Here is a 15,157-nt window from a genome sequence, read left to right as displayed (position 1 = left end):
CACAATGCTGTAATGTTTTTGTAATTATCTTGATGTTTTTGTGGACTGGAAAGAGCAAACCTTCCTGTATGAACACAACTGAAGTGTACCAGCACCATTCTGCACTTAAATAATTATCTTAAATGGCATAACACAGGTACTACAATGCAGCCTAAACTTGCAGTCTATGATTTTAAAATGTATGTTACTACATAGGCTTGACTACCATTCTCAGTGCCCCCTTTATTACCATGCATTTGAACTTTCTAATAAGAGAAGTTTATTAGGTTAGTTTGATTACCATGGCAAAGGATAAAATGAATAAAAAATTATTGCAACAATCAGCTCTCTAAACACTGTATCTGTGGACAACAAAAAATCAACAAGAATATACTTTTTTTTTTTTGGAGGGGGAGTTGTGGCAAGTGCTTGGGAAAATACTGGCACGTAGTTTGTAAGCCACAAATGTAGTGATCCATTCAACAGCAAAAGAGCAACAAACATATTTCTTAACCAATGCATGTGAGGGTTTGGAAAGACTTCAGTTGCCTGATAACCAGAGTTTCTCTTTCAATTAACTTCATGCATTTATCATGACAGAAGTCTTATTTCTTTACTTCAAATTAAAGAAATTCAAGAAAGACAAAAGCATCTAAAAAAAAAAAAAAAGGTTTAGTAAGTACAACACAATTCATAGGGCTGTATTATTATGCAAGTGCAAAGGCATAGTTCATAGGGGAATCAATTAATTGCATTAAATGTTTCCTTATAAAAAATTACCACAGTAGTTTGCAGTGTAAACTTGCAGTTTCCTTGTTTGTTACTATGGATTTTACCATGCTTCACTGTTCTAAATTATAATCACAAGACTTTGCTATACTTTAGCCATGGTCTACTCCAGTAAACTTTTATAAACTAGGAAAAAAACTCATCATTGCTGAAATGAAGTTGTTTTTATGTTAGATTTATGCTGTTGCAATGTATTTCTCATAGGAATTTTGCATTTGCCTTTCCACTTGCTTCAAAATAGGGCCCACTATTCAACTGCTCTCTGCTCTTTAACATACTGTAATACTGCCATTATTTTCTAATTACTGTTTCAGAAACATCTCTTCACAACCTGTTACAGTATGTTGCTTTTGGGTCAATGACAATTTATCACCAACAATTCATCACCAGCAGTTCATCACCAGGTACAATTCATCACCAGCGACAATTCATCCCAGAGGGTACATTATCATATGACAGCTGTTTAAAACGCTACAGGTGAAAATGACTGGTGCAGCGCTTGTATGTAGTTCGAAATTTTGGTGCTTCTAGTGTTAAAATAAAGGTTTGAAAAGCAAACTTGTTATTTTTGTTTTGTTTTTTTGTTTGTTTGTTTGTTTGTTAACTGGGTGGTTACGATCTAGTAAAAGTTAGTACACTGTGGGTTTTATTTATTTAATTTGTAAGTGAATACATACTGTATCTGTTATTTATGATTTATTATGGCTCTTTGTTTTTAGCACAGCTTTTATGATATATTGTGGCCTTAATAGGTGAGTTATTGTCCGTGATGAATTGTTGGTGATGAAAAGTGTGTGACAAATTGACAGGATACCGTTGCTTTTAACCGATCTCGATTTCCTCAGGTCTTGTTTGAACTCAACATATTTGTAGGTAAATATATATAGTGAAGGATTGGTTACGTAAAGGATAAAAATGTGAAAGGAGAACATAAACCAACTGGGTGGTAAACAAAAAATTAAATAATGTGTTGTGTTTGAGATTAAAACTAAATACTGCTAAATTATAACTCTGTTAAATAAGGGAGACTAAAAAGTAATTACATCTGGTTTAAAATAAATATCTTGTTTAGCAGAGACCATACCTGGGGGCCTAGGACCCAGTAGTGGTTACTGGAGTCAGGACCAACTCCAGGTTAATGCAATTAGCTAATTAATTATGTTTAAAAGGGTGTGAGTGTGTGTTTCAGTGTGGGTGATGGTAGGAGTTGGTTGGGAAAGTTGGGAAGCAAGTGGGTTAGTGTGCGTATGTGGAAACGGGACAACGAACTATTGGAAAGGTATTTGGAATACGATTTGGTTTTGGTGACGAGGTAACAGGCTTACCCTGCCTTGTTATTAGTGAGGAACAAAATCTGTCTAGGTAGGGCCCGAGATTGGGTTAGGTTTTGTTTTGTTTTTTTGTTGTAAATAATAAACACATGTTATGGCGTTTCCTGGCATCCTGTGTCAACATGTTGATTTTGAGAAGAAAAACGTGACACCAGAGGGCAATCCGTCACTATATGTGTAGTATATATATATATATATATATATATATATATATATATAGAGAGATAGAGAGAGAGAGAGAGAGAGAGAGAGAGAGAGAGAGAGAGAGACTGGTCAGATACTACCTCACAGGCTTCCTCTGTTTCTGCAAGTCTTCTACACTGCACTCATGGTGTTCAGCTACTACCACCAATCTCTCTGAAACAACAGAAATGACAGCCTGGAATAAAGCAGCACAAATTCTGATTCCTCAAAACTAAACTGTTCACTCGCTGTCATCTGTCAATAATGACAGAAAGCACAAAGGCAGAGCACGTTTCCCAAAAAGGGGAAATAAAAATCCAGAAAAACATAAAAACATCATCACAATTTGTCTAAATGGTGCACTCAGAGATAATGAGAAAGTGGCTTACCGTGCTTTCCCCTCGTGATGTCCACATACTGGCAGAGCCTGGGGTGGGTTATGGTCTTTAGGATCTGGAACCTCCCCAGTATCTTGATGGAGTTTGGAGTGAGTGGCAGCCCGTTGCTCCCACAAACATCATGTGGGAGAGCAGAAGCAAAGAAGGTGAAGGCTCCAAGCTGCGCATCTTTCAAGGGGAACATTGTATGTTGGCACTGCTCAAACAATATTAAGTATTATATGAGTATTGTGGAATGCAGTATTGGAAGTTCTTGTTGGGGTGTTTTGTTTTTATTTATATGTGTATTCCATTTGTAGCGTCACAGTTGCAGGGCAGTGATACAAGTACTGGAGGGTAATATTTAGAAATACATAAAATATAACATGGAAAAATGTGTTTTGTATTTTCCTTTGTAAGCATTCTGACAGTTAATGTTTTATTTATTGTATTCAGAGCATACATATATTTAAAGAGTAAGTAGCTTCAGATGTCATTGTCTCTTTATATTTGTACAATGTTAGCACACATTCTATGTAGTTATGTGCTTTTACTTGAGTGGCTCTTCAGTTCTACTTGCCTGCCATATCTTTGGAAGATCAAAGTGGCTTTATATGTATCTGGCAATACACAATAATGTGCACTAGATTGTGCTTATGCTAAAGGACACTTTAGCTCATCTACAGCAGACAATCCTACATCTAAATCTGACCATACAAATCTCCAATCAAAAACTTTAACTTAAAATAAGGCTTTTTTCTTTTTTGCCTATTTCTTTTTTTTTTTTATTATTATTTAGCTGTTTGCTTTTTTTTTGAGCCCTGCGTTTTTTTTTTTTTTTATCCTATTTTTTCTCCACGTTTAATTATCAAGATCTAATCAACGGATTAACATAAACATGAAAAAAAGTTTAATTCCTGATAAATGGTCTGAAAGAATGTGCTGGCATTCCCTCGTTCATGTATATCTCCAAATGCATGCATCACCCCAACTTCGTTTAACTATTGTATATGCATTTTTAAGAATACAAAATGCGAGCCCTCAATTCTAATCACTCACCAATAACTGGATTATACATGAATGAGGTCCCAAGCTGCTGAGCATATCGATCATGTGAGCATTACTATCCCAGGCCTAGTATAAAACATAAATAAATAAAAATAAATCAGCTTTACTAATACTATGGCATATTTATATCTGAACTCAATTAAGTACCCGGTCGTTGCTCGAGGAAAATCAGTATTTCAATATTTCATGCATGACAAATTGAGGGGGGTGGCCTTAAGGTTTCCTATAAATTACTGATCTTGGGTGTCTACAATGCGCTAGGACCTCTTTCCCTTTTTTTATTATTATTATTATTATTATTATTATTATTATTATTATTATTATTATTATTATTATTATTATATTATTTATTTGGTTTTGTGAGTTTCTTTAATTTGAGATGCATGCTACTGTACTGATCCCGCAATGGGGTTACTAAGTTTGGTTGCACTGGCTCCTGCTGGGTCTGAATGCATAAGGAACAGACAGACAGACAAACTTTCTTTATATATTAAGAAGATGCTGGAGGCTTGCAGTTATATATTTGATGTAGTTAACAACTATTTCCATTGATATCATTGAATAAATATGAATTCATGTGCAGTTATACCTGTATATTATTTATTGCCATGCAGTACAGGCACACGCAATATATATATATATATATATATATATATATATATATATATATATATATATATATATATATATATTAGCATATATAGATAAAGATATAAGTAAAAGTGATGTCACATATAGAACACCATTACATCATGTAAGAATAAATCATGGATTTGAATATAAACAATAACAAGTAGTTGTCATGCCGTCAAACACCTATAAATACCTCCAATGTTTTGATTCAAACACAGGCTCCCTTGAGAAAGATATGTACAACATATCGAAACGTTGGGCAGCTGGCTCTTTGAGCTATATATATATATATATATATATATATATATATATATATATATATATATATATATATATATATATATATATATATATATATATATATATATATATTTTACATCAATGTTTACCTTTGTCAAACACGCATCCTTATTACTCTATTTCCGCATTTTGGACTGGATTTTGCTATTGAATTTTCCTTCTCAAGTTCTGTGACAGCTGCAGCTGTTTTTACGTCACACACCATGGATGGTTGGTTCTACTCCATATTGCAGTGACAATCGAGGTACGAAAAAGGACCCAGAGGTAAAATAAATAGATTAATAATAAAGTAAAATATTATATAAATATTAATTTAAATGTACTATAGTTGCTCAAACTGGTATAGCTACGAACATGAAGAAAATGTTTAAAATTATAATTATATAATTTCGTTAAACAGCAAAATACATGCTGTTTTTATTACTTTGTTCTACACAATAAAATACTACAGGTAATATTAATACTATTTTAATTTCTTAAACATTGCATAAAAATATGTACTACGTTACATACAATAAGTGAAATATAGGCGCTCGACAGACAACTTTCCTTTTCATTTCACGAAAGCCCCGTGAAACGCCTGAAGCGGGCGTGGCTGACCTCGGTGTAAAATACGTGTGAGTAATATATTTGTTTAAATTATTGCATTGGATTTCTTTTATTAGGCCAAGTGTACAAAATGTTATGGTATGTAGTGTGCGTATGTTTTCTTTTGTTTTGTTATTTCTATGTATTTTTGTATTTTATTTTTGGTAAACGTAACGTGCTCTACCAGTTAGTTAGTTGAAAATCTGCTTTTCTCGCCTGCATGCTAGTATATAGAAGTGGCACTTCAATAACATAGAAGAAGGAGAAGGAGAAGGAGAAGGAGAAGGAGAGTTAAACAATTAAAACACACACAAATACCTGCAGTGAATTTATAGTACACCAATACGCATGCACGGGCTTTTTAGATTTGGGTTGAAATCCCTGGTACTGCGTCATTTGGACTCGGTAACATTGGCGTTATTAGTAGACTTTTAAAGTACAAAATAATACACATTCTAACAGCAGGAAATCAGAAATCTACTGTTAGTTAATTATTGGGGGTGGGGGGGTGTAACAAAAAAAAAAAGGTTTCCCATAGGAGCATTTGGCACGCTACAACATTCTAGTCTTATAGTTTACAATCTGAGTGTTTTGCACAGATCTACATTATGGAACCAGAAATTGATGTGCATGTTCTTTCTTCAACATGGTTTTATTTTTTTGGGAGTACAGGTTTACTGCAAATATATTTCATTATTATTCGTGGCTTTGCAAAAAAAACAAAACAAAAAAACAGGTCAGCATACATACTTTGTTGGTTTTACCGCTTTACTGTTATTTTCTATATTTGTCATACCACATTATGACGATGTAACACTACACCAGTAGCAAAATATGACATGTAAGCATCACATTTACAAGAATGTAATTATCTATAAACGTTATTTTTTGGTTAAGTTAAAATGATCTGACAATTCATATCGGTGGTTTATATACAGTAGTTTGAAAGTATTCTAAAAAATATATAGCATAACTAAAATAATGTAATATAATTAACATTACTTATTTTTAAACAAATGTCAGCAACATGATTAGAATTTACATCAGGAAATATCACCAATAATAATAAGAATACAGCATACATATAAATTAATATAGTAACCATATGTACCAAATACTCTATGTTGTGAAAATATAATTGATAGATGCCAAAAATATGTCACTTTGGTAATGTACTTTATACAAGGTAGCACAATTTGACAGGTGTGAATTGACTGTCAAATGTTCAAACCTTGACAATTCCATATATAAAGGTAGCACAATTTGATGGTTTCGAAATGGCAAGAATAATTTTTCAACAACTAAACAGATGTAGACAGAAAATGAATGATCAGTGTACTAACCTTCAAGTGTTACAGGTTTTGCCTTCTGGGTAAACGTTTTTCGAAATCTAATTCCAAATGAATGTAAATTTGCCTTCCGTTGTATCTGATACATTTTTAAATGATACCAGAGAAACGTAAATATATATTCAGGCGATTTATCGGTCCATATCACAGTACACAGTACACAGTACAAAAATAGTAAAACACAATAGCAACAGTACATTCAGTATTTCCTACCAATAATATAATAATAATAATAAATAATAATAATAATAATAAATAATACTAGATAAAAATAATTTTACAAAGGTGTGCTTAAGGGTTACTTAGTGTCAAGAAAACACTATGCTTCAATGTAAAACAAATTGCAGTCGGCATACAGTTGCCTTTTTATCTTTGCTTTTTTATTTAAAAAATGTACCTAGCTGTGTAGTACACTTTGCCATTCATTAACACCAGCTGTCTGTATTTAATATAAACTAATTATTACATGTGGAGTAAAATGTAACTTTACAAAACACGTACTTTGCCATTCAGAAAAATAAGTAGCAGTTTTTGATGTGTGTCCTCGGTCTTAAGGGGGGAAAAAAAAAATTCTGGGCATACGAAATGTAGGGTGAAAATAGTCTGGGCATGCACAGTATGCAAAGTAGGAACATTTGATAGGGAGCATAAATTGACGCGGCACCGGTTCCAAATGCTCCAGGAACATACACTGTGTAGTCAAGTTTACAAACCCCAATGGAAGTTTATAATTTCTAGAAATTTCTCAAACAAATAATTATAGGGAACATCTTTTGTAGCAAAAGTTTTGCTTTTGAAGATGAGGGAAAAAAGTTACAAGAAATAGATGTCTACAGTTATTTATTTCAGCATTTTTTTTTTGCAAAACTCTAAAAATGCTAATTCAGAAGTATTCATAACCTTGCAAGGAAAATTAAATTAATAGCTAGTTGAGGTACACTTAGCAATAATAATCTTTTAAATGATTAGGATATTTGTCAATGAGCTTTTGGCATGATTAGTGATTTTTGATCATTTTTCAACGTAAAATTGTTCCAGATCATTCAAATTCTGAGGACTTGTGTACAGCCTTCTTCAGCTCATACCAAAGATTCTCAATCAGATTTTGATTTGGACTTTGACTGGGCAATTCCAAGACCTTGATTTTATTCTTCTTTAACCATTCTTAAGTAGATTTTGATGAGTGCTGTGGATCGTTGTCATCTTGGAATGTCCATTTGAGCTTTAAACCAAGTTTTGTATCGGAGGGTTTCAGATGATTGGCCAGTATCTTTTGGTATGCTGTGGAATCCATTTGACCATGTATTGGAACTAAATGTCCTGTGTCATTACAGGAAAAACAGCCCCATAGATGGATATTACCACCTCCATGCTTGACAGTAGATATGGTGTTCTTTTCTTTGTACACCTTACCAGACTTTTTCCAAATGTAACCACTATCAGTGTGACTAAATAGCTCGATTTTATGTTTCGTAACTCTGCAAAACCTTTGACCAGAACTCCTCTCCATTATTCAAATGCCCATTTGCAAATTTTAACTAATTGTCATTGTGACATTTCCCTAAGAGTGACTTTTTTCTTGGCCTGCAACCATTGAGACCTTCATCATGCAGTACTCGACCTGTGGTTGAAATGGAAACCCCAGTCCCACTTGGAGCCAGTTCACTTTGAATGTCTTTGGCAGTCAATCTCAGTTTGTTATTAACCTTCCTCATAATTCTTCTATTTGTTCTTGGTGAAAGAACCTTTCTTCTAGATCGAGGGAGCGTTGTGACAGTACTATGAGTGCTTAATAATAGAAACAATAGTTCAATTGGGATACTCAAATGTTTGGAAATGTACTTGTATCCTTGTCCAGCTTTGAAATAAACAATCTTCTGCCAAAAGTCTTCAGATCGCTCTTTACGTTTTCCCATATTGACTTCTTGGTAATGACAGCAGTCATCCTTTGCCTAACCCTTTTATACTCAATGTTCATCTAAAATTCAGCATTACCTAGACGTTTCTAGAATTATGTTCTGCATTATCATATTGAAATTTCTAGCACCATGTAGACTATAATGTCATAGCATCAAATGGTATGAATACTTTAGAATTAGCATTTTTGGAGTTAATAAAATAAATAAATGTTGACATCTATTTCTTGTAACTTTTTTTTTCTCATCCATAAATACAAAACTTTTGCTACAAAAGATTTATCCTATAATTATTTATTTGAGAAATTTCTAGAAATTATAAATTTCCATTGGGGTATGTAAACGTTTGATTACAACTGCATGTATACATCTAGCTAATTGCAATATTAACCCAAACCTTTACATGAATCTTTGAGACAGATGACTAAAATATTCCTTCTAGAATTGGTGCAAGTCAAAGTATTCCTGAAATATTTAGCAGCTGACAAATGGACAACCTGCATGTAAAGTCTATCTTTAGGAATGGAATAATGAAATAACACTGTTACATAGCAGTTTAAGACATTCCAGTTAGACACATACATTTTTAAAATATTTTTTTTGTACAGGAGATAAGGTTTGTAGTTGAAAAAAAAAGTGGTATGCAAGTATAAACTTAAATCATGCCCACCTGGATAAGATATGATCAATATATAAATATATATATATATATATATATATATATATATATATATATATATATATATATATATATATATATATATATATGAGATAATATATATATATATATATATATATATATATATATATATATATATATATATATATATATATATATATATATATATGCGCATATGCTGTCATTTCAGGGATCTATTAGAATGTGCTTATCACTCCGATTTAAATTGTTGATAAAATGCAGAATTGAATGAGTCAACGGGCTGCCTTTTTATGGTATTACAATAGTATGTTTTAGTGAACTGCCTCCCGTCCACCAGTGAACCATTTAGAACTCATATTTGCAGGAATACTGAAATGTTCTTCCAAAATGTATTTAAAAAATATTCAATGGCATGCATACATTAAAGCCAATATTTTATCTTATAACTTGTCAGCCATTACTGTTGTTATGACTTGCCTGTCAGGTTGTGTATCTTAAAGGCCGGGTCACACAGGCAACATTTGTCAACGGCAACAAGGGGGCAACAGATGTTGCCAACTGGTCACCTGGCATGACCACCCTGGGCAACACCCCAACGACAAACCGGCAGCATGTCTCCACTTAGGACGATGTTCTATTTTTCAAGCAACACGAGGGCAACGTTTTCAATACCAGCCAGTGAAATTTGATAGTGTCACATAATGATGAGGCTCTACCATAACGTCAGACAGACAGTGTATATGATGCATTTTGGGTTGCGTCCCAAACCATTTCCTTGCACCCTACACCCTTTGATAAGTGTACACTTGAATTTTTACTGACGTCACAGAGTGTCACTTGACAGAAGTTGCCCATGTGACTAGGCCTAAAAGTGTAACAGCTGACCTGACGGAAGATAACATGCTGTTAAGATTTTGTAATGTATTTATTGCATGTTCTTCTTTTTGTATTACCTTTATTGGAACTGTCTGTTAATAAAAGGTTAAACATTTTTAGATAGCAACAACATAAAATGTTGAAAGCTTTAAAGTGTAGCCAGGTCAGGTTCCTGTTGTCAGGTGCTTATTGAAATTGAATGAAGCCAGTTTGAGAAAACACTGATGCTTGAAGTTGCCAAAACCACATATTTCAAGAATTTCATGCGTTGTTACTGGTTTACATTATAACATGCCTTTCATCGTTTTTGAACTGTGTTCCTTCAGATTGAAACCAGAGCTGTTATCACTCAATATACAATGCATTTTATAAAACATCTGCAACGCTGCTATTTCGTTATTGCGTGTTAAATCAAGGCTTCAAAAACAGTTTTTGGGGTCCCTAGTAGTAAAAGCATTGCTGTGTGGAGTGTGGTGTGAATCACATGAACATGGTTAGAAAACCATGGACGGCAAGTTGCTCACCTAGACAGGGGAGCTAAAGAGATTGCTGCGTTAGGGTGAGTGAGGGAATTTGACAGGGAATTGTGCGTCAGTGACCCTGATAGCCCAAGCAGAGATCTCCCAGAGCCTTACCATCTGGGTATGGTATCTTTATAATATCCCGAGCTTACTGTAGTTCAGACTGGTGAGTTGTTTGGCTTGACCGCTGGAATGGAGCTCACCCATTGACTGACAGTCGACCATACAGTAGGTAAAGTGGGTTAGTATAACAAAAAATGTAATTTCTGTTAATGGATGTAAGTCTCTGTGCAACTTAAACGCCTCAGCTCTACCACATGAAGCCTTATACATAATGTAGTACATTAACTAAAACGCAAGTTAAAACTGCAAAACGTGTGTTTTTTTTATTTTACATTTGTTTTTATTTATTCAACCCTTCAGTGCTGGCAGTCAGTGTGTCTTTAGCCTCCATCAACCATTAGATTCATTATTCTGTCTTTTTCAAGTGCATTTAGTGGAGTAAGCTGTAGTGGTTTGTACGTATATCGTAGGTGTTTATTACTGTTCATGTAGCTCAGTCTTCTACTGCAAAGTCTGAATTTTACAGCTTTAGTGTCTACTTCTGTATTTTTTATTTTTATTTTTGAATCAATAGAAAAGTGTATTGGCTGCAGTCTCGTTCATGTTCTGCTTTGGTATCTTCTTGCTTATTAGTATTAACCACGGAGGTTTAAGTAAGCAGTAAGACCCGACAGGGTGGGCGGTATTGGGCAATATTGGATCACCCAAGGGCGTAATGAGGCCCAATGGAGCAGGCGGATGGAAGGTCTTATTGAGCTTAGGCCAAATAAAAAAATGTGTGGCTCCGGTTACCTGATCAACCCTATTTTTTTCACGACCCTATATATTGTTTGCTGATAACGGGCTACATTTTGCCATATCAATCTGAAAAATTGATCACTGTGTGCGGCCTCGTTTTAGGTTATGCGATTTTCCAAAAACTTTGTGCAAACAAGATCGTTAGTTTCATATAAATTGTCAGCGATTGAGTATTGCCAAGTACCGGTGGTTGTTTTACAAAATTAGTTGTTTGAAAAATGTGACCACATAGCAGAAAAAAAAAATAATAATAATTCTATTCATGATTTGCCACAAGTCATTATGGATTGACTTGTAAATACTGTATTATGAAATGTATAATGTTCAGATCAGCTGAATAACTCACGGATGCCATAGTAATTTTCCTGGATTGAAAGCTCATAAATGTACTTGTGTGTGAACTGTAAAGGAGTACTTGAACATTGAAAACATTGCAGTTGATGCCTTTCAAATACTGTTCCACTGTATCACCAGTCTATCATTCAGTCGCCAAGTAATAAAGTGGAATAGTTGTATGCCTTTGTGCTATGTAGGTAAATCCTGGCTACTAGATTTCAGTTTACAAAACTAAATGTTGACAGGTATGTGAACCCACATTTGCAGTCAGCTATGCTCGCTGGAAGAGTTTCCACTGCGAATATGTTTGGTTCAAGCTATTGTGTGGAACGACCACCTTTAAGTCATGTGAACGGGACCTAAATGACTTTGAGTTATTTTGATTAATCATCAATATTAGTAACCAGACAACCAAGAAGAAGCCGGGAGGTGGGAAATAAACTAAAATACAAAGAAACAAATATGTAGCCTCCAAAATCATTTTGATAAATCAAAATATAAAACTACCCCGACATAATGTTTTGCCGGTACTCCGTACAAATGTTTTACCTGAACGCAGAAATAGAAAAGGAGTTAGAACATTTTAAGTGCTGAGCGCTGGCACTATGCTACAGGAAGTGCCAACATTGCCGGTGTTACAGGCTAATTCTCACCCTGGATGAGTTCTATCCTAAACTAATCCTCATCCTGTCAGGCCAATTCTCAACCCCAGGGCTGTGAAGGTTTTTTGAGATTTTAGCAAAGACAAGAGGATATTTGTCCTTAGTGTTATTTTTAACCTTTTTGTTATGTTAATTTAATTAACATTTATTATTTTAATTTACTTAGTATCCATAATTTTAGTCACAGAATGAGATTCATGTTTGTGTGTGTGTTATTTGTTTTATTGATTGTTGTTTAAATTATTATATTTTAATAAGTAGCATGTTTAGTGTGTGTGTGTGTGTGTGTGTGTGTATATATGTATATATAGACCAAGAGCCAAGGAAATAAAATGTACAGTGACAAAGAGCCACAAACTTTAAAAAGTGCTTAATTTAGCATTTTTTTCTACAATTACTATCACACACACACACACTATTAAATGAAGCTGACCTTTGTTTTCCAGTACATACATAATATTGATATCTAAACAAATACATTTTCACTATATATAAAAGCATAGTTTTGTATTTGTTTCTTATTTGAGTGAGTAGCTAACTATCGTTTATTTTCTTATACCACATACAGGCAGGATCTGTACTCAGTGTGAATTTTGGCATTCTTTACTACCCACATTGTTCTGAATGCAGCTATGGTTCAATGTCAATATTGAGATCTGAGATGGATACGTTCTACCATGTGATGTGAGAGCTGCAGGTCTGAAATTTGCTTTTGCAGTTGATTGTTTTTTGCATATAGGATAGCAATGACATCTCTAAGGAAACTTTTCCCAAACTCGCCTTCGGAGTAGGGTTTTTTTGCACAGGCAATGTTACAGGTCACTTGTTAGGAGTAGACTAGAGTCGTGGAATCAGATTGTTTGGCAAATTTGGTCAACATTTGCATTTGTTTATCCTTTTGCATTTTACAGACAACAGTCATTTTGACAGGCACATTTTAATCAGCTTTGATATGAAAATGAAACACAAACTTTCAGATACAACTCAAAAGATGTATTCATGAACATAATATCTAACATTTGCATAGCAGAAACACCATATTTAAATGGAAATTAGCACCTATAACGCGTGACTCTCGTGGGTCTAGCATTAATTTTTAAAGACAGACGTTCAGAATCTTTTGGAAATTAGCTGAAAATATTTAAATGTCCTATTGAGTCCCCTTAAATCTAAAAAACGGTATGGCAGCGTTTTTGGAAATTAAAGAGGACAAAGCCACACTTAGCAGAAGGATTTGCAGAGAGAAAATCCTTTGGATGTAATGGATGACAAGCAGTTAATAACATTAACGATATTGATTTGACCGAAATACTGTCTTTTAAATGTCTGTATAATGCTGGAAGCAGATTAACAACCCCAGACAAGAAGAAATCAGCATTGCTCCCTGTTCTTCAAATACAATGGCAGCACTTCGCTTTTTCCCCAACTGGTGGCTTTTTATTACTATAAAAATGTATACTTAAAAAAAAAAAAAAAAAAAAAAAAAAAACTTTTGGCCGGTTGCATAACATCTTAAGTGAGATTAATGGTTAATTCTGCTAAATACACAGGATACTGCTCTCATTTTTGTTGCGAACGCAGCCATACCAATTGTTTAAACAAATATGTTTCGTGTACATTTTTTTTTGTAGATTTACTTGTGTTTTGTGATGCTGTTTTGAAATCAGAATATATATATTTTTTTTTTTAAATGTCATGAATGCTACGATTTACTTTTAAATTTACTGCATTCACACATTCAGTTATTTCTGACTATTTCTTCTGCTTCATGGCAGTTGTCAAATTTGGACCTAGTTTGCCGGTTATTATTTGCTTTATTTTATTATATTCCTCCATAAGTATTATGTTTTTCCTCCTCTGTCCAGTTTGGGTTTCCTTTTTTTTTTTTTTTTTTTTTTTTTTTTTTTATCAGCCATACTGTAGTTTTCCTTAACTGCCTAAATGTTGCCATGGAGACAGGATTTACAGAGTACAGTAAGCTACTCACCTATTGGTTGAAATAATAGTCCATGCATACTTGTTTTTTCACTTAGCTAAGGAGAGCGGTTAAGATGTTTTGTGCAACACCCTTAAGTTTTTCTCTTAGCTAAGTGAAATACTTAATAATACAGGAGTTTTCCTTTGCGTTAAACAGAAAAAAAAAATACTCTCCCTCTTCGGTAAGAAGGTTCGATATTCATCTTCAGATTTTCTTTTTCATTATTTTTTTTCTGCCATTATGAACTAAACATAAGCCGATCCTGTTCAAAGTAACGTTAACGGTTTCCAAGCTTCTGTGTAACTCGAGTCCCGAATGCACAGTAAAGTAAGGGTGGATATGATTTGCTAGTTAGTTGCTATGTAACAAAAAAGTGTTGCTGCCACGAAAGATAGTGATCCACTCCATATTTCAATTCGAATAAAAAGTAACTTTATTATTTAAAACAGGTTTATATTCTATCACAAACCTTTTTGTGGCAGAGCCAACTGACAACTACATGTTGAACAGGCTTGCCCTGAACAGATTATTGGATTGTAGTGTATGAAACATTTTTATTTCATACACTACTGAATACCCAGTGCCAAGAGGCTTATGAGAGTGTGTGCTGGCAATGCGAATTTAAATACACTGCCTTTATAGTAAATACAAATACATAACATGTGGTTATGTTATTTAATCACTATTGAACTGCATGCATATGTATGTGGGTGTGTATGTATCAATCAATACATAATACCCCTAGTTCT

At 33.9% G+C, this 15,157-nt stretch overlaps 2 protein-coding genes across 6 annotated transcripts in view; one reads left to right on the top strand and one right to left on the bottom strand.

Moving 5' to 3' along the window:
• The window catches only part of LOC121321819 (TBC domain-containing protein kinase-like protein), a 70,698-nt gene extending 65,859 nt beyond the window's left edge, over positions 1 to 4,839 (bottom strand). For both annotated transcript variants that reach the window (XM_041261048.1, XM_041261057.1), the window contains exons 1-3: positions 4,750 to 4,839; positions 2,672 to 2,876; positions 2,384 to 2,456 (exon numbers count right to left, since the gene is read on the bottom strand). In XM_041261048.1, the coding sequence (XP_041116982.1) occupies positions 2,384 to 2,456; positions 2,672 to 2,864 (266 nt within the window). In that variant the 5' untranslated portion in view covers positions 2,865 to 2,876; positions 4,750 to 4,839. The remainder of the gene's footprint in view (positions 1 to 2,383; positions 2,457 to 2,671; positions 2,877 to 4,749) is intronic.
• aimp1a (aminoacyl tRNA synthetase complex interacting multifunctional protein 1a) overlaps positions 1 to 15,157 on the top strand; it is a 33,704-nt gene that overhangs the window by 798 nt on the left and 17,749 nt on the right. For 2 of the 4 annotated variants that reach the window (XM_041261081.1, XM_041261071.1), the window contains exon 1: positions 5,228 to 5,277. The exons of 1 other annotated variant lie outside the window; for it this stretch is intronic. The gene's annotated coding sequence lies outside the window, so the exon portion shown is untranslated. Of the gene's footprint in view, positions 1 to 4,847; positions 4,925 to 5,227; positions 5,278 to 15,157 lie in introns of those variants that run through there. One more of the 4 variants, XM_041261092.1, reaches the window with a different exon arrangement.

The sequence above is a fragment of the Polyodon spathula genome, chromosome 1 (assembly GCF_017654505.1).
Source record: "Polyodon spathula isolate WHYD16114869_AA chromosome 1, ASM1765450v1, whole genome shotgun sequence".
Lineage (NCBI taxonomy): Eukaryota > Metazoa > Chordata > Actinopteri > Acipenseriformes > Polyodontidae > Polyodon > Polyodon spathula.
Note: the sequence above shows the minus strand (reverse complement) of the source record. Positions and strands in the feature narration are given on the sequence as shown.